Raw genomic sequence first — 20,741 nt, 5'->3', positions numbered from 1 at the left:
TCTTTGGGTGAGGAGACGATAAATGGTTTTCCCTTCTTTGTAGTTTTCTGTGCTTGAGCTAAACTTCTTACAGGAAGATACGCTACTTTCCTAATGGAGGAGAATGAACTCCATTAAAAATGGAGTTCTCAGCTGCGTTTTGTATCAAAATTTAATACAGCAGAGTCTTACTCTGCTGCCAGCTAATTCAGGAACTGAACAGGATGACATGCTTTCCTGTACAGTCTATAATACAAACTTTCCCCATGAGGAAGAGTAGTTATCTCCAATTATCTGACATTTTTCCTCCCCTGCCTTTCCCATCACCCACTTTCCACCCACCCCAGGAGTTCTGCCCTGTCTTTTTTTTTCTGAGAAACAAACAGCATGGTACCCATGCCTGCTACTATTATTTCCTATCTGGGTCTCCTTGGGCCTCTGGTGTTGGACTCCGCAGGCTCCTAGAGTCCGAGAGGAGACTGGAGAGTTCTACCTGCCCATCTTCGACCTCAGACACCCACACTCCCCTCTGCCCGCTCGCACATGCGTTCCAGGATTCGGTGGATGCTGGTGAAACTGGGCCTGTCTGCAGGCAGCTCGCTCCAACACAGACGCATCAGATTGTACAGTTCCAGGGGGCAGTTCTCTGGGCAGGAGAGGATGTTGCCGTCCCGCACGTAGCAGATGACCTCCTCGTGGGCCATCCCGTAGTAGGGCTGCAGGCCGTAGGAGAAGATCTCCCACAGGAGCACCCCGTAGGCCCACACGTCAGACTCCGTGGTATAGCGGTTGTAGAAGATGGACTCCGGGGGCATCCAACGGATGGGGATGGCGTCGTTTTCGTTGGCCTTGTAGTAGTCAGCCGAGTAGATGTTTCTAGAGAGGCCAAAGTCGGCGATTTTCACCACCATATTCTCACCCACAAGGCAGTTCCTGGTGGCCAAATCCCGGTGGACAAACTTGCGTTCGGAGAGGTAAGCCATGCCGGCGGCCACCTGCCTGGCGATGCACAGCTGCTCGGCACAGGAAAGGGGCGGCGGGCCGGGGCTGGAGGCCTGCGCCCCGCGGGTCAGGTCGCTGGGACTGAGGCTGCGTCCGGGGTGAGGGGACATGCTGCGGAGGAACTCATTGAGGTCCCCGTAGGCCATGTATTCAAAGAGCAGGCACATGGGCTTCCCCACCGCACACACGCCTAGAACCAAAACAAGGCCTCCTGTTAGAGGTTGCGTTTCTAAAGTGACACGTGGGAAAAAATTGTACGAAAGCAAATGACCAGATCAGAAAATGTGGTGGCTTGGTTTTCTGTTGAGGGCATCATAGTCGAACTCTGACCCCCTTTCTTTGTGTAAACGTCTCCTATTTATCTTTTAAGATTCAACTGATCTATCACTCCTCATGGGGTGCTTCAGCTCCTGACCTTTCCAGGATCAGATTTTCCTTCCGTCATTCTTTATCCTTAATCCTGCATCCTATCTACCTGCCTGTTATGATCATCCATTTAGCTGAGGTTTCTTCCCAACATTTTAGCCCTTTAAACTAGAGATTATATCTTAAGTCTTCTTTAAATTCCACACACCTACCGTGTGTCTGGCGAGCAAGTACTCCATAAATATTGGGTGAATGAATTTATGAGTGGATGTTTGCTTTGAGTATGTAATGCAATTGCTCTGTCTTTCTGCTTCCTTTCCGAAGAAGGATGATAAGGAAGCTGTTGTATGAAATTTGGAAAGGAGCACAGAAACAATCCAGGATCTTAGATGAAGTATTCAGGTTACTGCAGTAAAACATGTAGGTAAATTTACAGTGTTCATTCCAGAAAGAAACAAAATGTTAACATAAAGAGTCTTAGATTTAGCGCCAGGAAGACATTTGTTAATTTTAAAATCTTGCTGTATTTGAGAGGGAAATGGACAACTTGAAATATTAGATCAGATGGTCACAATTTCATATCAGCATAAAAATAGATCATTAACTATTTTTTTTTCAGGCAAAAGTTAGAAGTCTGTTCAAAAAGGAAGAGAAATGAGAATACTATTGTCTTGGCTTGTTTATTTTGGTGTTAGTTTTTAATTCCAGGGACTTTAGCAATCTGTATATTTATATGTACTATATAAATTAAATTAAAAATTTAAATACAAAATTGGTAAAAGAATTAATGAAATGATAAAATATTTCTCTGAGAAGTTTTTTAAAACTTCAATTTTTTTGAATTTAGGTGATTTAATGAAATAGTCTACTCCCTAGTACAAAATATATTCTATGGGGAGGAACAGAGACATCTCTCTGATCAAGGAATGAAAGAAAAAACGTAAGTGAAGTATGAAGGAGAAAAAACTTGGCAAGCCTCTGTTTTCTGATGCAATACATTTCTTCACTTATATTTTCATACCTAAGAGTTTCACAATGTTAGGATTATCAAATTCTGCCATGAGGGCTGCCTCCCTCTGAAAGTCTGCTTGCATATCTGCTGAGGCTTCTTCTTTGAGCATCTTCACTGCCACCATTGTGAAAGGTTCATAGGGAAGTAAGCCTGGAGCCCTGAGAGATACATTTATTTAGCAAGAAATCAAAGATCAGGAAGATTACACAGAGTCACATGATAACTACCCATGTATACACATCCCCACACTCATGCAGCCTTTCCCAGAGCCACAGAACCAAAGTAAGATGCCAATGGCAGGTCACGCTTAAAGTTCCTTGGCTCCAATGAATAAAAATCACTGGGGTTATTTTCAACATAGATTGTTTGAAAAATGCATTATTTATTAATAACAGAAAACCCAAAGTGCCCAAATCCAATGGGATTATCATTACCATCCTAACCCCTTAATCTCTGGCCAGAACATAAATTCCTGGAAGGCAGGGACCATGACTTATTCATCTTTATATCCCCAAAGAGCCTAAAAGGGTGCCTTGCGTATTTTTTGTTTCCCAATAAGTATTTGTGTGAGATTTTCATTAATCATGTAACCCCCATACCAGGGCCACTATGAGTAGAAGTAAGGTTGCATCCTGCCCAAGAGCAACAGGCCAAAGTAACAGTTGGTGATTAAAACCAAGTCCACACTCTGTGGCCCAGCTGTGTGTCTGTGGGGCTACATCCATGCAGAGAGGATATTTTATTCCAACTCACACAAAGACATTAACTGGGCTAGCATTGGCCCTCATACATACTCATTTTTTTGAGCTCATTGTTGGCTGACATTTTTGCATAATTTTTTTTTCCTTTTTCTGTCTTGCCATTCTGTGAACATCTATTTAATATCCATACATGTCAGGCTTTGAGTTCTTAAACTGAAACACTATTTCAAAGTAAACATTAAGTGAAGTGGAGACTATAGCAATGGAAAATGGAAGAGATTTTAGAAGGATTTACTAAAAGCAATGTGAGAAATGATTATTTAAAATGTACAACGAAATTCTCTTCCGAAAAGAAAATATGATTAAACTTTGCTAATTGCTTATCATCAGAACACTTTATAAAGATTCTCTCCATATACACAACCCTATTTTCCAGCAGAGGGGGAAAAGTATCAAGATTCAAAGTACAGTACTCAATAAAAATAAGGTGAATGATGTGAAGAATGAACTAATTTGATAATAACTATTATACACATTACATAGAATCAAGTTAATATCTGGTAATTTTTCAGACACAACGTATTTCAGTTGGTAGTTTTTTTTTTTTTTTTTTAACGTGGGCAACTTTACCTTGCTTGAAAGACCCTTCCAAATGCTCCCTCTCCAATATCTCTCACATATTCAATGTTATTCCTGGGATACTCCAGGCTGAGCAATTTGGGATTCAAAAGAAGTGGCATCCTCTGGTACATGGGGTTGGGATGAAGTCTGTCTAGCAGGAGCTCAGAAGGAAGAGTAGTGAGGGTTACAGCCGCTGATTCTCTGCAGGTAAGACAGGTAGGATCAATAATGAGCTGAGGACCAGGTGAGAGCTTTGTACTCAGACTTAGGTTCTAAAGAGACATGGTGTTTAGGAGGAAACAAATTATGCTAAGTTCACCAAAGATCCTTCCATTTTAGAGCCACGAAGAATTTGGTTTGGAGCCTAAAGTTACATTCTTTTTTTCAGCAATTGTGTCACTATCCAATCTGATAGTGGCAGTGGGGCTGAGGGGGCGACAGCAAGCAGGAACGGCCATATTCTTCCAAACCGTGGTTTAGATTCCATCTGCTGTGAAAAACTAACCTTAGGACATGTGATCCTATGCAACAAGTCACTGACATTTTTAAAGATCATGGTGGGGCTGCTTACCGTTAAAGCAAGGCAATGGCTGTCATAAAGGAAGTGGCAGTGTTATATATACCCCTCCTCCCGTCTCCAGCTTCAATACCAAATACGTAAAGGTTTTAAAAATGTTACTACACGTGGTTCACTTAAACTAGAATCTCACCTTTTCTTATTTTTCCATTGTTTTCGTCTTCGGCAGCAATAAAGAGTGGTTACGGTAAGAAGCACGAATATGGCAAAGCTGGACATGATGGAGATTATTACAGTCATGGAGTATGTAGGTGAGACAGAGGAGGAAGACAGGGAAGAGGGAGGCACGTTTGGAATGTCCACACTCGGCTTTGAGGACGTCATTGGTGGGAATGCTGTAAGTCAACAACAGACTTTCACTCATTCTTAAACTTTTAAGCAGCAACGTTCGTATTCAGGCAATCAGGAAACTAAATTTAAGATTATGTTCTAATGTATCAGGTTCTCCCTGGTTATATATCTATAAAGCGCAATTGTAAGAATCCAGTGAAGTCTAGTTGTAAGTAAATCCAGCTTACAGAATCATAGAACTTTAAAGATGAGACTCAGAGAAAGGAAATACTTTTTCCAAGACAAATGCAAATCCTGGGCTAGTGTCTTTACACTCATCATAGTTTTTATGACCTGACAACAATCATGGACATTGTTAAGTTACTAAATAAAATATTTTTATGAAATTGAAGTCAGGATTATCTAAAGCTGAGGTTTGTTGATTTACAAACAGAATTAAATGGAAGAACATGGAAAATGGAAATAGTAGGACAGAAATGAGGAATTTAGTTCATCTAATTGAACTCCTGTCAAATTCCTATTAAAAAGGTCAATGCAATATACAAATAAGTTAAAATCTGCATTACCGCTGGAAACCAAAAGATGTCATACTAATGTCCCTCTGTTTGTAGGGTGCAACGTCCATTGTATATCTATTAAAACAACATTATGAATTATATTTTAAATCCTTTTAGTGACTGAGTAAAGACAAAAACATGGATACAGAATATTTTAATAATATAATCAACAAGAATGTCTTAATAGTGAAGAATGAACTTTGTACCCTAAAAAGACAGAATAAACCTTATTTTCAAATATTTGTGGGATACTGACAGACACGGTCTTTTTTGTCAGGTCACAAAGATGAATCTCAGTAAATTTCAAAAGAAGAAATTATGCAGATCTATTCTTTGATCAAAATGCAATTAATAATAGATTAAAATCCAATAAGACATTCAAAAAAGAAACATTTTAATAACCTTTCAATCAAAGAGTAGAAAGTAGCCATAGTTACAGATGACAAAGTAACTTCCTAGCAGTGTTGATGAGATTTGGCCAAAGATGTGTTCAGTGATAAACTCATAGCATTATCTTCTTCCATTAGATAAAATGAATGAAGTGAATGAACTAGATATTTAATTCAAGACTTTGGAAAAGAAACAAAATCTACAGAAAACAAAGGAAAACAGGTGATATAGTAAGAGCCATGTACAAGCAGAAATTAATACGTTAGAATACACATAACACAAATGATAGAATTTAAAAATAGGTCAATAGTTTTTCTGATAAATATTTACAAGGTAGTCTAATCAGTGACATTTTAATTTTAAAATGAAAAGAAAGGCACAAACATACAAAATTAGGAATGATAGAGTCATTTTAACAATAGACTCAAAGGTCAATAAAAATGAAATGATATATAACTATGGAGTTACATTTTTAAAATCTTAAGGGAAATGGTAGGAGCACATTAATTACCAAATTTGAAGAATCAGAAAGTCTGAAACTAGCCATAACCAGGAAGTTTAAGTCATTATAGAATTATGGTTATATTCTTTCAGTATTGGAAGAGATACAATTTTCACAGTTTTATAATATATTCCAGTAAGAGAAAAATCTTTCAGATTGTTTTAGCAAGCTATTATAATACTAATATCACAACCTGACAGTGTTAGCACAAAAGTGCAGATTATAGAGCATAGATTTAGAAGATGCTAAATGAAATATTAGAAATTGACTGCAATATAGTCAAAGATTTCATAGAAGGAACTATATTATTATAACACGTCACAGAGTCAAAGGAAAACTTTCATTGCAGGGATACCTGAAGCCATTTGAAATAGGACACGTAAAAGCAGAGATTATAAGGGGTGCCTACGTATGACTTCTTAGTCTAGGCATGGAAGCAGTGATTATGCCCTGAGCACCAGTGGCTAAGCAAGTGGTTTTGAAGCCTGTGGAGACCAAGTTTGGTTACCCCTGTGACTCAAGCAGGCACCTGGAACTAGAAGAATATTAGCACAGCAGTAAAACATTTGTGCAGGACCAATGACAGCATTTCTCATCAAGCATCACAGCAGTGGTGGATGTAACAGACTTCCCAGGCTCCGCTGTGATGGTTTGAAAGCTGCTCTGACTTTCTGTGGACTGAGTCATTCGAAGATTTAAAAAAATCAATCCAAGATGAGTGGGGAGGGGGGCTTAAATTGGAGAGCTAAACTTAATGCTAATATGAAAGTAGGAGCAATCATTAAAAGACAGGGAGAAGGGAAGCAAGAAGGAAATACCCAAAAGATAAACTAATGATTAAAAGAAATCTTCCATCACCCTTCAAAGTGAACGGGTAATATCCTTTAGAGTTTACTCAGAATTCAAGAGACTCTCCAAGAAATATTTGAGGGCTTTACACACTCCCACAGAATATGAGACAGTCTACCTAATAAGGTTGACTTCTCTGTTCAACGATCGACCTACCTGAAGAGCTAAAGCCAATTTCTTTGATAATTGTATTTAACTCAGGGAACATATTTTTAGACATTCCTCACCGTATGGTCAGATGAAATGATCAGTTTATGACATCTGGAGTTCATTTTCTTACATATAGCAAAGATTTCATAAAATGATTTAGCTAATCTATGCTGCTCGCAATTTCTTATAATCAGTGTAGAAGGCAGAAATCTGGATGCTTTTGTGTGTCTTATTTCTGTCTAATCTAGGATTGAAGGTCAGCACCTTTCATACAGTAAACCCTCAATGAATGCGTGAATGGATGAATGAGTAAACAATCAAAGGATAACAAACATCACAGTCATCAATTAAGAGTCCAATCAAAGTTAACTTTGGTTGCTTCTGTGACAAAGAATTGAAACATTTCTTTTTCATTCTTTCAAGTTGGGAATGACAATTTGACGGGCTTCCAGAATAATAGGTTTTTAGGGTTTTCCAAAGCTGTTCTTGTTTCCTAGCTCTGAGTGATTCAGTTGTGACCAGTAGCATTCTTTCAATATTCTAAGTCTTAGTCCTTTAAGTAAGCTGGTAAAATCAAGTCCTAGCACTTAGCCAAGTGCAGAAACAATTAGGCCTGGAATATCTAGCCCAAGAAATGAATATGATTTGAGCCTTGAACATGAAAATCAGAGGAAGTTAGTCGACATGAAAAAAATTTCTAATTTCATTCTGAAGATTTCTGCATTCTGATAGGCTTAACGTACCATCTGATACACGTTAGTTTCTAGGACACCCCTTTTCAAGCAACCTTCTTGAATTCTTTCCTAGAGATTTTGAGATCACCCTTTTAAAACCATTTGATTTGACCCTGTAAACTTTATACTATTGGATGATACAAAAATCATGAATGCAAAATCAAAAGGTGATATTTTAAATTGGCTTACTTTATAGCCATGGAGGGGATAAAGCAACTTAGTAACCTTGAGGTAGGAGATGGGATTTGCATCATTCACTAAATATGGTGCTCTCCATGGCCTAATTAGAAGCTATAAACTGGGATCTCTGATGATCTTCCTTCATATTCTACCCTGGGTGAGTATAGTGAAAAGACTTTGAGAGGGACCGTACATCCCGTTCTGGACATCATGAAATACGGGTGTAAATACGCATGCATGAATCCAGTTACATACACATAACGTTTCAAGGGCACAAACAGAATTACTTACTTGTTAGGTTTTCTTTTTTATAATCTGAAGGGGAAAGGATAAAAATTTGTTTTAAGTGAACATCCAGATAGCTCCTGTGTTCTGTGAGAGAGTGCTAAGAAATGCAAGTTCTCTTTCAGCTTTTTAATATACAATGGGAAAACATTCTTCGCATTCGAATGCGAAAGGATTGCATCTTTGAAATTAAAACAGCTGTTAGGGCTCACCACATAGTTCCTTACAGATGAAGTTCATTAAAGCAACATGCAGCCATTCAGCTTTGTTTTGTGAGATCAGCATTTGCAAACATATGGCTTATTTTTGCATGCTGAAAAATCTGCTTCCTTGGGTAAGAAAGAGGATTTTTATGCTTTTATTCCACTCCTCTGACAAAATATGAACTGTTTCTTAGCCATTTCTCTGCACATTCAATAAAATGTTATGAGCTCTCATAAGATCTGCTTATGAAGTAAGGTAAGATCTCAAGCAGCAGCGAAAAGTGCTCTTTAATTTCTTTTAGAACAAATGGAATAAATCCTTATGTTAACCGGTGCAATTAGGATAGCAATAGGATTCTGTTATTGGGTATGGAAGGAAGGCAGAACTCAAAAAATATTGGAAATGCCTAGAAATATTAGGAGATTTAAATTCACACCTTAGTTTCCTCAAAATAGTAAATTTCTCTGAACCTCCAAAGTCTCGAGAGAACTCTGTTACCTAAATATGGCAGTCTGGTACAGGCCATGGGGTCCCAGTGCATGCTGGGGAGTTTGTTGCAGTCCGGCATGGAGAGCAGATGTATCCCAGATCTGTAGAGTCCCCTGTGGGTCTTTTCTTCCACCGCTAGCCATTCTTTTGCACAGAAGAGCTCCTTTACTGCCAGGCAGTATTCTCTAAAATAATTTAGGGAGAACAAAATTTGATGAATCATAGCACGTTGAAGCCAAATTGGTGGTGGAGCCTAAATCCCATATTTTCAAAACATCATCACAGTACACTGTTTGTTCTTGCAAAAGTGTTTTTGTAAAGATCCTTTTATTGTAAATAATGTGAGAAGTTATGAAATATATAGTATATTATCCCAGGAGATGAAATGCTGTCTTGTTTTGTTTTAAAAACATCACTAATGCTACTGGGGAAAAGAACGTTCAAGTTCCAAAGGTAATGGATTAGGAATCCCAGATATGTTTTCTCTTAACTTCATATTAAAGTAACTACAAAGGTACAGAAACAAGGTACGCAGAGCTTTAAAAGATCATTGTCAAGCAGTTTCCAGCCTGGGAGGTTTTTCTGTAATCTCAGGGCTAATGGGCAGGGCCTGAGGAACACAGTCCGTGTCTCTGTGTGCTTTGTTCCCTAAAACAGAATAGTATCACCTTCCTGAAAGGTTATAGGAGGGCTTGGGAGTCCTTACCCAGCCCTACCCTTGGAGAAGCTGAGTCCTATCTCATTGCTGTGTGTGCTTTCATCTGAGAAAGCTAGAGTAAGGTCTGTGTGAGTATGAAGCTGCAATGTTCATCTCTGTGTTGTACTGAGTGAAAAGGCTGAAGAAAGATTAGGTAGACTAGTTGGACTAATTAGAATTTTGTGGATTAATAATTGTTCAAGTTTATCTTATAGGAAATAGGATAGACTACATAGGAAAAATCAAGTTAGTTCCAAATTAAGATATTTGGGATTCATAATAAGAGGAAATTAAAGATAATTAAAGAAATTAAGGATAATAATAGTAATGTCATTCATTCAATATATGAAGTATAAAAGAGGAGGAAATTTTGTGTGAGTGTGTACATTCGTGTGTATGTGTAGTTATATATACATGTATATATATTTTTTACTACTCATGCCTACACTCCTGCCTTCCCAGGCAACCACTTGCCAATATGGACCAACTGAGCATGTGCAGAATGAAAGGGCTGTGCATACTAATGTGATGGGATATAATGGGAGTCATGAGTACAATGATGGGATGTAGATTCTTAATATGTCTGCAAAGGAAGAGGGAACAATGGGGCTTTCAGGCTTCTGAGACTCTGAAGAACTGGAGAAACATTGTTTGGCTTGCTTCTTCTTATGCCTGGTCCCATCCTTGGGTCATATAAGCAAATCTTTCTGCATTCAGATGTTATAGTTAAACTGTGCAAAAGCAATATGGGACATATGAAAGAACTTTTTAGCCCACATTATGTGGAGAAAGCAAATACCTGGGAAAATTATTTTTTATTATACATGGAAAAGACACGTTAGAGAATTTAAAAAATTGTTTTGTTTTCATTGCATGCACTGAAGCATGGCCTCTACAGAAGCGTTTTTCACGGGGAAAAAAAATCAAGATGAAATGGAAAATAGAGTGAAAACTAGGTTAAGTTAAACATGGTAGTGACTGAAGAAAATAAAGACCACAAAGAAGTGAAAACAACTGTTTCACTGAAACAAGTGAAATCTTCATTGAGAAAGAAATGGCACAGCAAGATATTGAACAAATAATAGGGGAAAACTTTAGAAGTTCTAACTGAATGCAGAAAGAAAGATGAAAATAGTGAGTAAGGAGATAACTGAGAGGGAGAAGCAAGCAAGAAATTCAAAGTACAAATAACAGTGTTTCCCAACAAGAAACTAGAGCACATAAAAAAATAGAAAAATACTCAGAGATATCCTATAAGAAAAATTCTTAAAATAAAAAGGACATAAGTCTGATGATGAAATCATATTATCCATTCTTTTTATATTACTTATAGGAAAGAAAATAATGAAAAGAAATCTACTCCCAAGTCTTTCTAAATGTCTAATTTTTTAAACAATTATTGATTATATATAAGAGAAAAGAAAACCTTAATGAAGTATAAAAATGTGAAAATTTCTAGACTATATTTTTCAACCCCAATGTGAATAAATTGTTTACAAGGATTAAAAAAATAGAAACAATTTTCAGATTAAAAAAAATACTCAGGGACTTCCCTGGTGACACAGTGGTGAAGAATCTGTCTGCAAATGCAGGGGACACAGGTTCGAGCCCTGGTCGAGCAAGATCCCACATGCTGCGGAGCAACTAAGTCTGTGCACCACAACTACTGAGCCTGCATGCCACAACTACTGAAGCCTGCATGCCTAGAGCCCATGCTCCACGACAAGAGAAGCCACCGCAATGAGAAGCCCACGCACCACAACAAAGAGTAGCCCCCTCTCGCCACAACTAGAGAAAGCCTGCGCACAGCAATGAAGACCCAATGCAGCCAAAAATAAATAAATAAATAAATTTTTAAAAATACTTGTTTAAATAACAGCTGGAATTAAGAAAACATTTAAGTACACTACAAATGGCTCACAGATTTAAGAGTTAATTAACTATGCTATTCTAATAAATTTGAAATCTCAGTCAATGGGATTTTTTTCTAAAAAAACAAAAAAGTTAAATTATTTTCAATCTTGAGAAAGAACATCTGTGGCCTATGCATTTAAACTGGTCTAGGGCATAAATGTTGGGAAATTACTCAATAAATTTATTTTGTGCTAGCATATGAAGATACAATTCAATTTTAATTCTCATTGTTCCTCAAAAGATACTTAGATGTCATGTCTGATGAAAATATAATCTTAAGTGAAGAAACAACAAATTATGTCTTAAGTAATTTTTTTTTAAGATTTTTTTTGATGTGGACCATTTTTTAAGTTTTTATTGGATTTGTTACAATGTTGCTTGTGTTTTATGTTTTGGTTTTTGGGCTGCAAGGCACGTGGGATCTTAGCTCTCTGACCAGGGATCGAACCCGCACCCCCTGCATTGGAAGGTGAAGTCTTAACCACTGGACCGCCAGGGAAGTCCCTATATTAGTCTTAAAATGTCTCCAAACCCTCAAAATTTGCAGTAAGTTGAAGAATGGAGCACTCTATTTTAATGACCTCTGTAGTCCTTTTATACTAAATAGAATGCCTTAAAACTATTTCAATATTTAAATAGTTCCTGGTTTTATCAAAACAGTTGGAAATGTGCTGTGTTGGTAGTCTTCATGTGTTTTCTTGAAAAGCAAACAGTATCCATCCAGTTTCTAATATATACCCTGGGTACAATTTATCCTTTAATCCTCTCAGCTCTATTGCAGACGAGGAAACTGAAGTTTAGCTGAGGACATGTGTCAGTGCATCTAGAAACCAGTACAAAACAGTATTTGAACTTTGTTCCATTTAGCTCAAAAGCTACATTGATTCCTGTCTTTTCTACACAAGAAGTAAATAAAGGCAAAGATAATTCTATTGAAAGTGGGTTTATAAATGTCAGTGTTTAAAGAGTAGGGGGTTTTCAAGAAATATCTGTTTTATAACTGTTTCTACTCCTTCCACCCGCCATGACACAAGAGTGTCAGTACGTAAATTAGAATATTGGGTGGAATGTATTTTAATGTTCTGACATGCTCACCAAGATCTCATATTTATTGGCTAATAATGCTGAAATACTGGATATGTAGTCTTTATTTTCTCTATCTTGGCTTACTAATGAGGTCCATATTAGTTTGGGATTTTGTTTTTCACTTCCTAGAAAGCAGGGATGTTTATGAATATGATAATAATGTGAACAATAACAAATGTAATAGAATATTATACCTTTTATGACATTTTCTAACTTAGAGCCCTTGTATAATAGGGTATCACCAGTGATTCACATGGTAGGAATTTTGTCCAATTAATTACCTTATATTTTGGACAAAAGCCAGCTTTTGCCTTTACTCTTACACCTAACAACTTCCTCTTTTGAAAACTTTTCCTGTTGGCAGACAGACAAACAGAATTTCCCCATTTATTTATTTTGTAAAGTTTACCTGCAAATGGGTGTAGGAGTAGGTGCCACCCCAGGGTTACATTCTTGGAAGATGTGGTTACACAGTAAAGCTTCAGCAGCTGGCCGGCAGAATGGGCTCACTGCTTTCAGTTCAATCCAGGCAGTGTGGACCAGTAGTTCTTGGGTCTCCTCAGGGTCTGCGTAGGAGTTGTTGAAGAAAACAAGAGCATCTTTTGCCAGGACAGCATTACACACCTCCCCTCTGTACTCGGCGCAGTAGCCTTTGTCATCTTTCTGTGGTTTACTGAAAGAAGCAGTGAAAAACATTCCTGATCACATGCTATTTCTTAGCATTCCATCTGCCTTTTTGTTTGTTTTCCATTTCCACATCTGCATCACAGAAATAGAAGACTGCACCAGCAAATTGGTTGAAACGTTCCATCTGAATATTGTCTTCATTTCCAGCAGCAATTATATTACCTCTAGCTACTCCAGAGGGCTATGAAGAGGATCAAATGTGATAACGGATGTGGAAAGCTTTGGAAACGCTCAAGGCCAGAATGGATGGGAGAATTTTTATTGTTTCCATCATAAATAAAATTTAACTCCACATTTGTTACATATAAGCGTACATAGCAAGTATATACATCTAAAAAATATATTCATCATCATGATTAATAAGTGACTGAACGTAGTAATTGCTCTGATCCAAAGAGCTTGCAGCTTGATGAACATAGTTTATTTAAACGTTATGATAATTAATGATTTGAATTTTGTGGCACATCTTCCAAACATCAGATCCTCTCACTCACACATCTTCCCAGCATTCCATTAAAGAATAAGAAGAAAGCCACACAGGAAGGAGAAAGCATTGGTTATGGCTCTCAGAGGAGCTAAGTAGCATCTTCACTTTTGCTATTTTCTTACCACATGTCTTGGGGAGAGTCATCTGGCCTCTGACAGTGTTCTAATCTGTAAAGTGATGTAAGTAATTATCCTGAACCCAGGTTATTGTGTGTTCATGGGTAATATAAGTGTTAGCACAGCAATAAGATTAAAAGCTAATCTGCTATAACAATTGAAGAGGACAATAAGAAAAATGGAAAACGCAGCTGGTACTCCCTCCACATATCCACTGCTTCCTTAATGCAATGCTGGGAATTATAATAACTCCTATACTCACCTGACAGATGTTTATTGAGCACTTATTATGTGCAGGCACTGTAATGGTCTCAATATATCCTTATGCCTTCCATCAGATATCTCATTAACAATGACAGCAAATTCAAGTTGCACTCTCATTTAGATTTGTACATCTGTTGGAATTTAGCATTTTATTATCTTTATATAAAGGATTTCAAGGAAAGAAAATTAAACAAATTGGAATTTGTGGGGATTGTTTAAGTTGCTAACAGACCCCATTTGAATTTGAAAAGGTGATTAGAAACATCATTGACTGGTCTTTGAAGCAAATCTATTAAATGAGATACAACTCATTCAGGTAAAACAATGAACTTCCGTGAAATACTGTATTTTAAAATGATGTTTTGTAACATAGAATCATTCTCTAATTCATACTAGCATTCTACTAATTAGTCAACATGAATTTTATTGCATTACCTGTAATTCATTGGGGATTTTTTTAATGAACGCCTTGAATAAGAAAACGCAAAACTTCCATGAAAACTTGGGCCCTATAGGGTTGAGAAAACACCCAGAGAAATAGCTCATGACTCAACCTCTGAGGGAACTCAGGGTATGCTGACACTAAGAAAGTTCTAGAGAAGCAAGGATACTATGCTTTAAGAAACTGAATAATAATACCTAACAATTAGAAATACCCCAAACTGGCTTACAAAATGGTCACACATATTGATAATCCTTCCATAAAAAGATAGGATGGATAAGAGCAGGTGTGACTCTTTTCACTTAGAAAAAAACTATGGGGACTTCCCTGGTGGCGCAGTGGTTGAGAATCCACCTGCCAGTGCAGGGGACACGGGTTCAAGCCCTGGTCCGGGAAGATCCCACATGCCGCGGAGCAACTAAGCCCATGCACCACAATTACTGAGCCTGTGCTCTAGAACCCGTGAGCCACAACTAGTGAAGCCCGTGTGCCTAGTGCCCATGCTCTGCAACGAGAGAAGCCGCGGCAATGAGAAGCCCGCGTACCGCAACGAAGAGTAGCCCCCGCTCGCCGCAACTAGAGAAAGCCCGCGCAGCGACGAAGACCCAACACAGCCAAATATAAATAATAAATACATAAATTTATAAAAAACTATATCATGTAAAAGTTGAATATTTCTCCTAGTGTCTCTGAGCTGAGAATGATTCATCCATGTTGCACGGTCACGTGCTAACTATTGAATGACACTTCTTTATTTTTCCATGAATATATATATATTTTTTTATATAAATTTATTTATTTATTTTTGGCTGCATTGGGTCTTCGTTGCTGCGCACTGTCCTCTGGTTGCAGCGAGCGGGGCTACTCTTCGTCGTGGTGCGCGGGCTTCTCATGGCGGTGGCTTCTCTTGTTGCGGAGCACGGGCTCCAGGCACACAGGCTTCAGTAGTTGTGGCACGCAGGCTCTAGAGCACAGGCTCAGTAGTTGTGGCACACGGGCTTAGTTGCTCCGCGGCATGTGGGATCTTCCCGGACCAGGGCTCGAACCCCTGTACCCTGCATTGGCAGGCGGATTCTTAACCACTGCGCCACCAGGGAAGCCCTCCATGAATATTTTTAATTTAAAAAACTCATGTTTTTTTCTTTAATTACATAAGCAAAAAACATTTAAAAGAAAACATTGGAAACTAAGAAAAATTACACAAAAGAAAAAATGAAAATAGCCTCAGAGATAAGGATTATTAATAATTAAGAACCAATTCTTAAAAAAAAAAATTCTTTTTTTCTGAGTTTCTGCTGCTTCTCTTTTAAAAAGCCCTTGGGAAAATCTTTAGAACAACCTCAATGTGAATTAATAGTACGGAGTCCTCACTGATTTTTGAACATTAGCTATATAATGCAAAAGAAAAGAAAAAGCAGAATAGGTTTTGAATAGAAATGAGAAGATCTTGGTTTTAATTTTGATTTGTCTTCCTACCAGCTTGAAGATAACTAGCCTGTGAAAACCCTTTGCATGCTGAGAAAAACCATACAGATACAAAGTATATGGTTCTTATTAATTTTCTCTGTCTCTGTGATGTTCTGGGAGCATTAAACACTTAGCTTTGGTAGTATATCTTTGCTCGGATTAGCCCCACAAGGTAAGGGATATATAGTACCAAATATATATATACAGGAATAGAGTGAGTGTTTTAAAATACATAGGGAGGACACATGTGCTGAACAGTGTGCGAATGAAAGATGGCATGTCTTCTGCGGGTGGCCTGTATTTTAATTTCCCTACACACACATACATAATACATATATAAAGAGACTGCCCAGTCACAGTTTCAGTCAGAGTTGGAACAATTTCCTCCCCTGTTTTGCTGACTTATAAACCTCAAATTTTATGCAGTGATCAAATTTCAGAGGCAAGATATGGAGGCCAATGGGGCCATTTTTTCCCTCATCCTTCTAACCCTATCACTTAAAAAATTTAAGGAGGTCACAGCAAAACCCAGGGAACAAGATGAATGCAAAAAATTTCCATTGGTGTCTTCTGTCTTTTGCAAGTGATGAGTGCCCTTTCTGTCCAGCTGAAGTCGTATTTCTCCACATGCAGAGTTTGGGACTGTGGATGGAGCAACAGCAGAGGCAGCTGGTCCTGTTCCTCGTTTGAACAGTGGGGCAGAGGTCACAGGGATCTGTTCACAGAATGCTGGTTGTTTTGGAATGATCTGCTGGACTACCTCCAAAAATTCTAGTTAATATTGCACATGGAGCCAGTCCCTCTCTTGTCTCCTGACAGACTGAACCTGGCTGACCTCTCTTTCTGAACAGTTTCTCTTTTTGGAGGCAACAACTGATATCTGATCCCACGTCCCCCTTCTAACTTATTTTATAGCAGGCAGCTCTCCTTGGTCAGATGGAATATTTAAAGGATTCTCACAACACCTTTTGCTTTTATTTTCTCTTTGCTTTAACATGTATGAATCCCGTTCAGTAGAATACAGTTGACCCTTGAACAACGTGGGTTTGAATTGTACGGGTCCACTTATGCCCAGTTTTTTTTTTCAATAAATACTACAGTCCTACACCGTCCCATCCGTAGTTGGTTGAATCCAAGGATGCAGAACGTGGATATGGAGGAACCACATAGACAGAGAGCCAACTCTAAAGTTATAGGGCGTGCTGGTTGGTGCCCCTAACCCCTGAATTGTTCAAGGGTCCACTGTTTTAAAATGTGATCTTCCAGTTTCTATGAGGGCAACATCTCTTCCCTTTGAACACGTTGTCCAAGGGCACATCCAGATGACCAGCCATGGCATGGTTGGTTGGGACAACCCCACTACCCCAGCGGAAACTCCACACCTTCTTTTCCTGCCCTCCCTAGGGCTGGCACACGTGAGAACGGGACCTCTCCCCTGATAGCGGCACATCTTCTTCCTTATACAGCAACTGCCAGGTTCCCATTGTACTTTCCCAACAAATGTGATGGCCAGGGCCCTACGCCACTGTAAACTTCCAAAGCAAACTGGAATTCTTTTTATCCTTTCATGCCTAGTGTCTTTGTATATGATTCAATCTCTATGACGGGGATCGGCAAATAGAACCCACAAGTCAAATTTGGCCTACTGCCTATTTTTATACCACCTGTGAGCTAAGAATGGTGTTTGCATTTTTAGATGGTTGAAAAAAACCAAAAGGAGAAGTGAAAATGATATGAAATTCAAATTTCAGTGGCTAGAAGTACAATTTTATTGGAACAGAGCCAAGTTCATCCACTTACAAACTGTCTGTGGCTCCTTTTGTGCTGCAATAGCAGAGCTGAGCAGTTGCAACAGAGACCGTACGGCCCAGAAAGCCATATACTTGCTATCTAGCCCTTTGCAGAAAACCAAGAGTGCTTGTGTTATCACAAGTGAAAGATGGTATGGAATTTTCATTAGTTAGCATTTATTTGACCATAATCAGTTTAAATTATTTTCATTTGCATTTAGTTGCATGTGAATGATTTATTTCTGTTCTTGAGCCCTTAGAATTTGTGCATGATTCCATTATTATGTTACCTTGGAACTAGTGTGTGTATGTGTGTGTGTGTGTGTGTGTGTGTGTGTGTGTGTGTCGGTCCCCTAATAAAATGTAAATTCCTTGGGTGCAGGGAATATGTACAATTTGTTTTGTTTTATCACTTCCCAATGTAGTGCCAGGAATAGAGTGTTTTAAAGATGCACAGGGAAGACAGGTGTGCTGAATGAAAGAGGTGTATGAATGAAAGATGGCATCTCTTCTGTGGTTGGCCTGCATTTTAATTTACCTTTTCCCGTGTTTATGTTGTATATCCCTTCAGTAGATATTCAGCTTCTCTGTAGAATCCTTCAGGTCAGGACTCTTTCTCAATACCTATTTATTAGGTAAACAAATGCATCAAAGCTATATGAATTGGGAAAAGATTGAGAACAAACTAAATGTTCTTATGCAATGAATTATTTCATTCCATGGAATTAGAATCAATGGCTTGAGTTGCAGGTCCTGCTCAGTTGCTGTGCTACCTGGATTAGCAACATAGGTATGAATCTGTGTTCTTGAGTCTGTCTGTCTGAGCACAGATTGAGGCTTTGTAGTTAGCTATGTGGTCTGGACAACTCTTGTGCCTCAGGTTCCTCATATAAAGAAAGAGGGATGATAGCTTTTGCCCCATAAAGTTGCTGAAACATTAATATGAGAACAGTGGTACTCAAAAATGTCCTGCAAAACTTAACTGCTGTTATTAGTAGTAATGAACCATTCTAAATCTCAGTTTCATCATTTGTAAAATTAGATGAAATCTTACACATCATAGAGTTTTTATGAAAGGCAATTTTATGCAAATAAAATGCTGTAGGTTTCACAGTGTTATATTACATGGTGTTACTTTCTTATCTGCAGGATAAAGCTATGAGGGAGGGTTTGGGAGTCAGTTCTGTGTCTCTTTTCCAAGCCTATCATATACTAACTGTGTAAGTCATGTGTACTCTCCAGTTCAAAGTATGTCTCTTTGTTTCTTTTCTGTACAATAGGGATAACACTAGCATCTATTTCATGTCCTGAGGATAAATTTTTAAAATGCATGTAAAGCTCTTAGCACAGTGCCTGATACATAGTAAGTATTCAACAGATGTTGCCTATCTTCATCTTCATCATCATTTTGTGAGAGTATTAAAAGGATTAGAAATTAGAAGTTTTCTGAAAGATTACAGTACTCAACGAATAATAGATACTCAATAAATGGCATGTCAAACAAAGCGAAACAAAACATTGGTATAACAATAATATCTCACCTCCATTCTAGTAACAGGAAAGGAAGTTTCCACAGGAAATCAAATTAAAGGGGAAAAGAAACAAAAGTTAGTACATTTTCATCTCAAGATTCGTAACAGATAATTTTCATTCTTCTAATCTCTAAGTTTCTGAAAAGTTCCCTGCTTCTGCTAGGAGGCCAGATCCTGCATTAACAGGCAGATTTGGAGAAGGAGAGTAAGAAAATATTAAATGTCTCCAGGAACTGAATTCTTCCTTTCAAGCTGAGTCAACCGTGGCCTCGTTCGCCCAGGCAGTATCATAGGTCAGAATTTCCCTCTGTTGGCCACCCAAGGACTTTGCATCAAGAAAGCAAGAAGTGGAGGTTGAACAGGAAGAGGGTGGCGGAGCTGTGATTCTTACAGACCCACTGGCTTCACGTGGTCACACAGCGTCCCACACTCAGAAGGGCCCCATGCTTCATTGAATGTTCTGCGGTTATCATCTTGAAACACTTAATAATTTTTTAACAAGGGGCCCCACATTTTCTGGAGAGAACAGATGGAAGAAACAGGAGGAAATTCTTACAGAGAAAGAGGTATATAATTTGGAATGGGTAAAGGCAGAATCTAACAGCAGCTGAGCAGGGAAACCTGTTGAAACGTGAAAAGTCCAAGGTTATGTATATGAAAGAGCCCTCAATTTAAGATGTAAAAGAGAGGATTCAATACCGTGGAGGTCAACCAGACCCAAAGAATCCAGCCGTAGAACTTGGGAAGAGATACTCAGCTTAGCTAGGCTTCGATTTCAAGGACAAGTGAGGAAAAAAAAAAATCAAGGTCGTTTAAGGGTGCTCAGTCTTTTCAAGAATATTAAGAGAATCAAAGGATGATTCACTAGGCTTCCATGTGTTTCGTACAGAAATTTCTCCAGTCACATTTTCATTTTTGCGGGGGCGGAGAGAGTGGGGAGCAGGGAAGGGGTCCAAGAGCCTCCGATTATAAACAAGTGCTTTTATCTCAAAACTAGATTTTTAAAAATTTCAAAAGCTTCCAACAGCCATCAATATTTGTAGTATCTTTTCCATTATCTGGAAAAGCCAATAAAATGTTGTCTCTCTTCTAAAACGGGCAGCCAATCTAATATAAAAAAGCTGCCTGATTGTAGAAAGAATGCTTACCTCTTGAGCCTAGCTGCAGAACAGCTGGTAGCAATTTAGTGTGGCCACTGGCTGTTAGTCATTTATTCCTTTCCCTTTTATTAAAAACAAAAACAAACACCTTTAATCCATTGGAAACCAGATGAAGCCACCATGAAATGCCAAGGGACGGGGCCTGTTTTGTTGGTAAGAACACTTCTACCTATCATGGCTGAAACACTGGGTGATAGAGGGAGTCGTGTG

The 20,741-nt window shown here is 38.4% G+C and overlaps 1 protein-coding gene across 5 annotated transcripts in view; it reads right to left on the bottom strand.

Moving 5' to 3' along the window:
• Nucleotides 1–342: 342 nt before the first annotated feature.
• The window catches only part of MUSK (muscle associated receptor tyrosine kinase), a 91,944-nt gene continuing 71,545 nt past the window's right edge, over nt 343–20,741 (bottom strand). For 2 of the 5 annotated variants that reach the window (XM_019946372.3, XM_019946374.3), the window contains 7 exons: nt 19,381–19,387; nt 12,996–13,259; nt 8,899–9,074; nt 4,392–4,593; nt 3,691–3,882; nt 2,369–2,517; nt 343–1,171 (listed from right to left, as the gene is read on the bottom strand). In XM_019946372.3, coding sequence (XP_019801931.1) covers nt 489–1,171; nt 2,369–2,517; nt 3,691–3,882; nt 4,392–4,593; nt 8,899–9,074; nt 12,996–13,259; nt 19,381–19,387 — 1,673 coding nt within the window. In that variant the 3' untranslated portion in view covers nt 343–488. Of the gene's footprint in view, nt 1,172–2,368; nt 2,518–3,690; nt 3,883–4,391; nt 4,594–8,202; nt 8,227–8,898; nt 9,075–12,995; nt 13,260–19,380; nt 19,388–20,741 lie in introns of all 5 variants that reach the window. The other 3 variants (XM_019946375.3, XM_019946376.3, XM_019946373.3) reach the window with 2 other exon arrangements.

Source organism: Tursiops truncatus, chromosome 6 (genome assembly GCF_011762595.2).
Source record: "Tursiops truncatus isolate mTurTru1 chromosome 6, mTurTru1.mat.Y, whole genome shotgun sequence".
NCBI lineage: Eukaryota > Metazoa > Chordata > Mammalia > Artiodactyla > Delphinidae > Tursiops > Tursiops truncatus.
The sequence above is the reverse complement of the archived record's forward strand: the minus strand, read 5'-3'. Positions and strand labels throughout refer to the sequence as shown.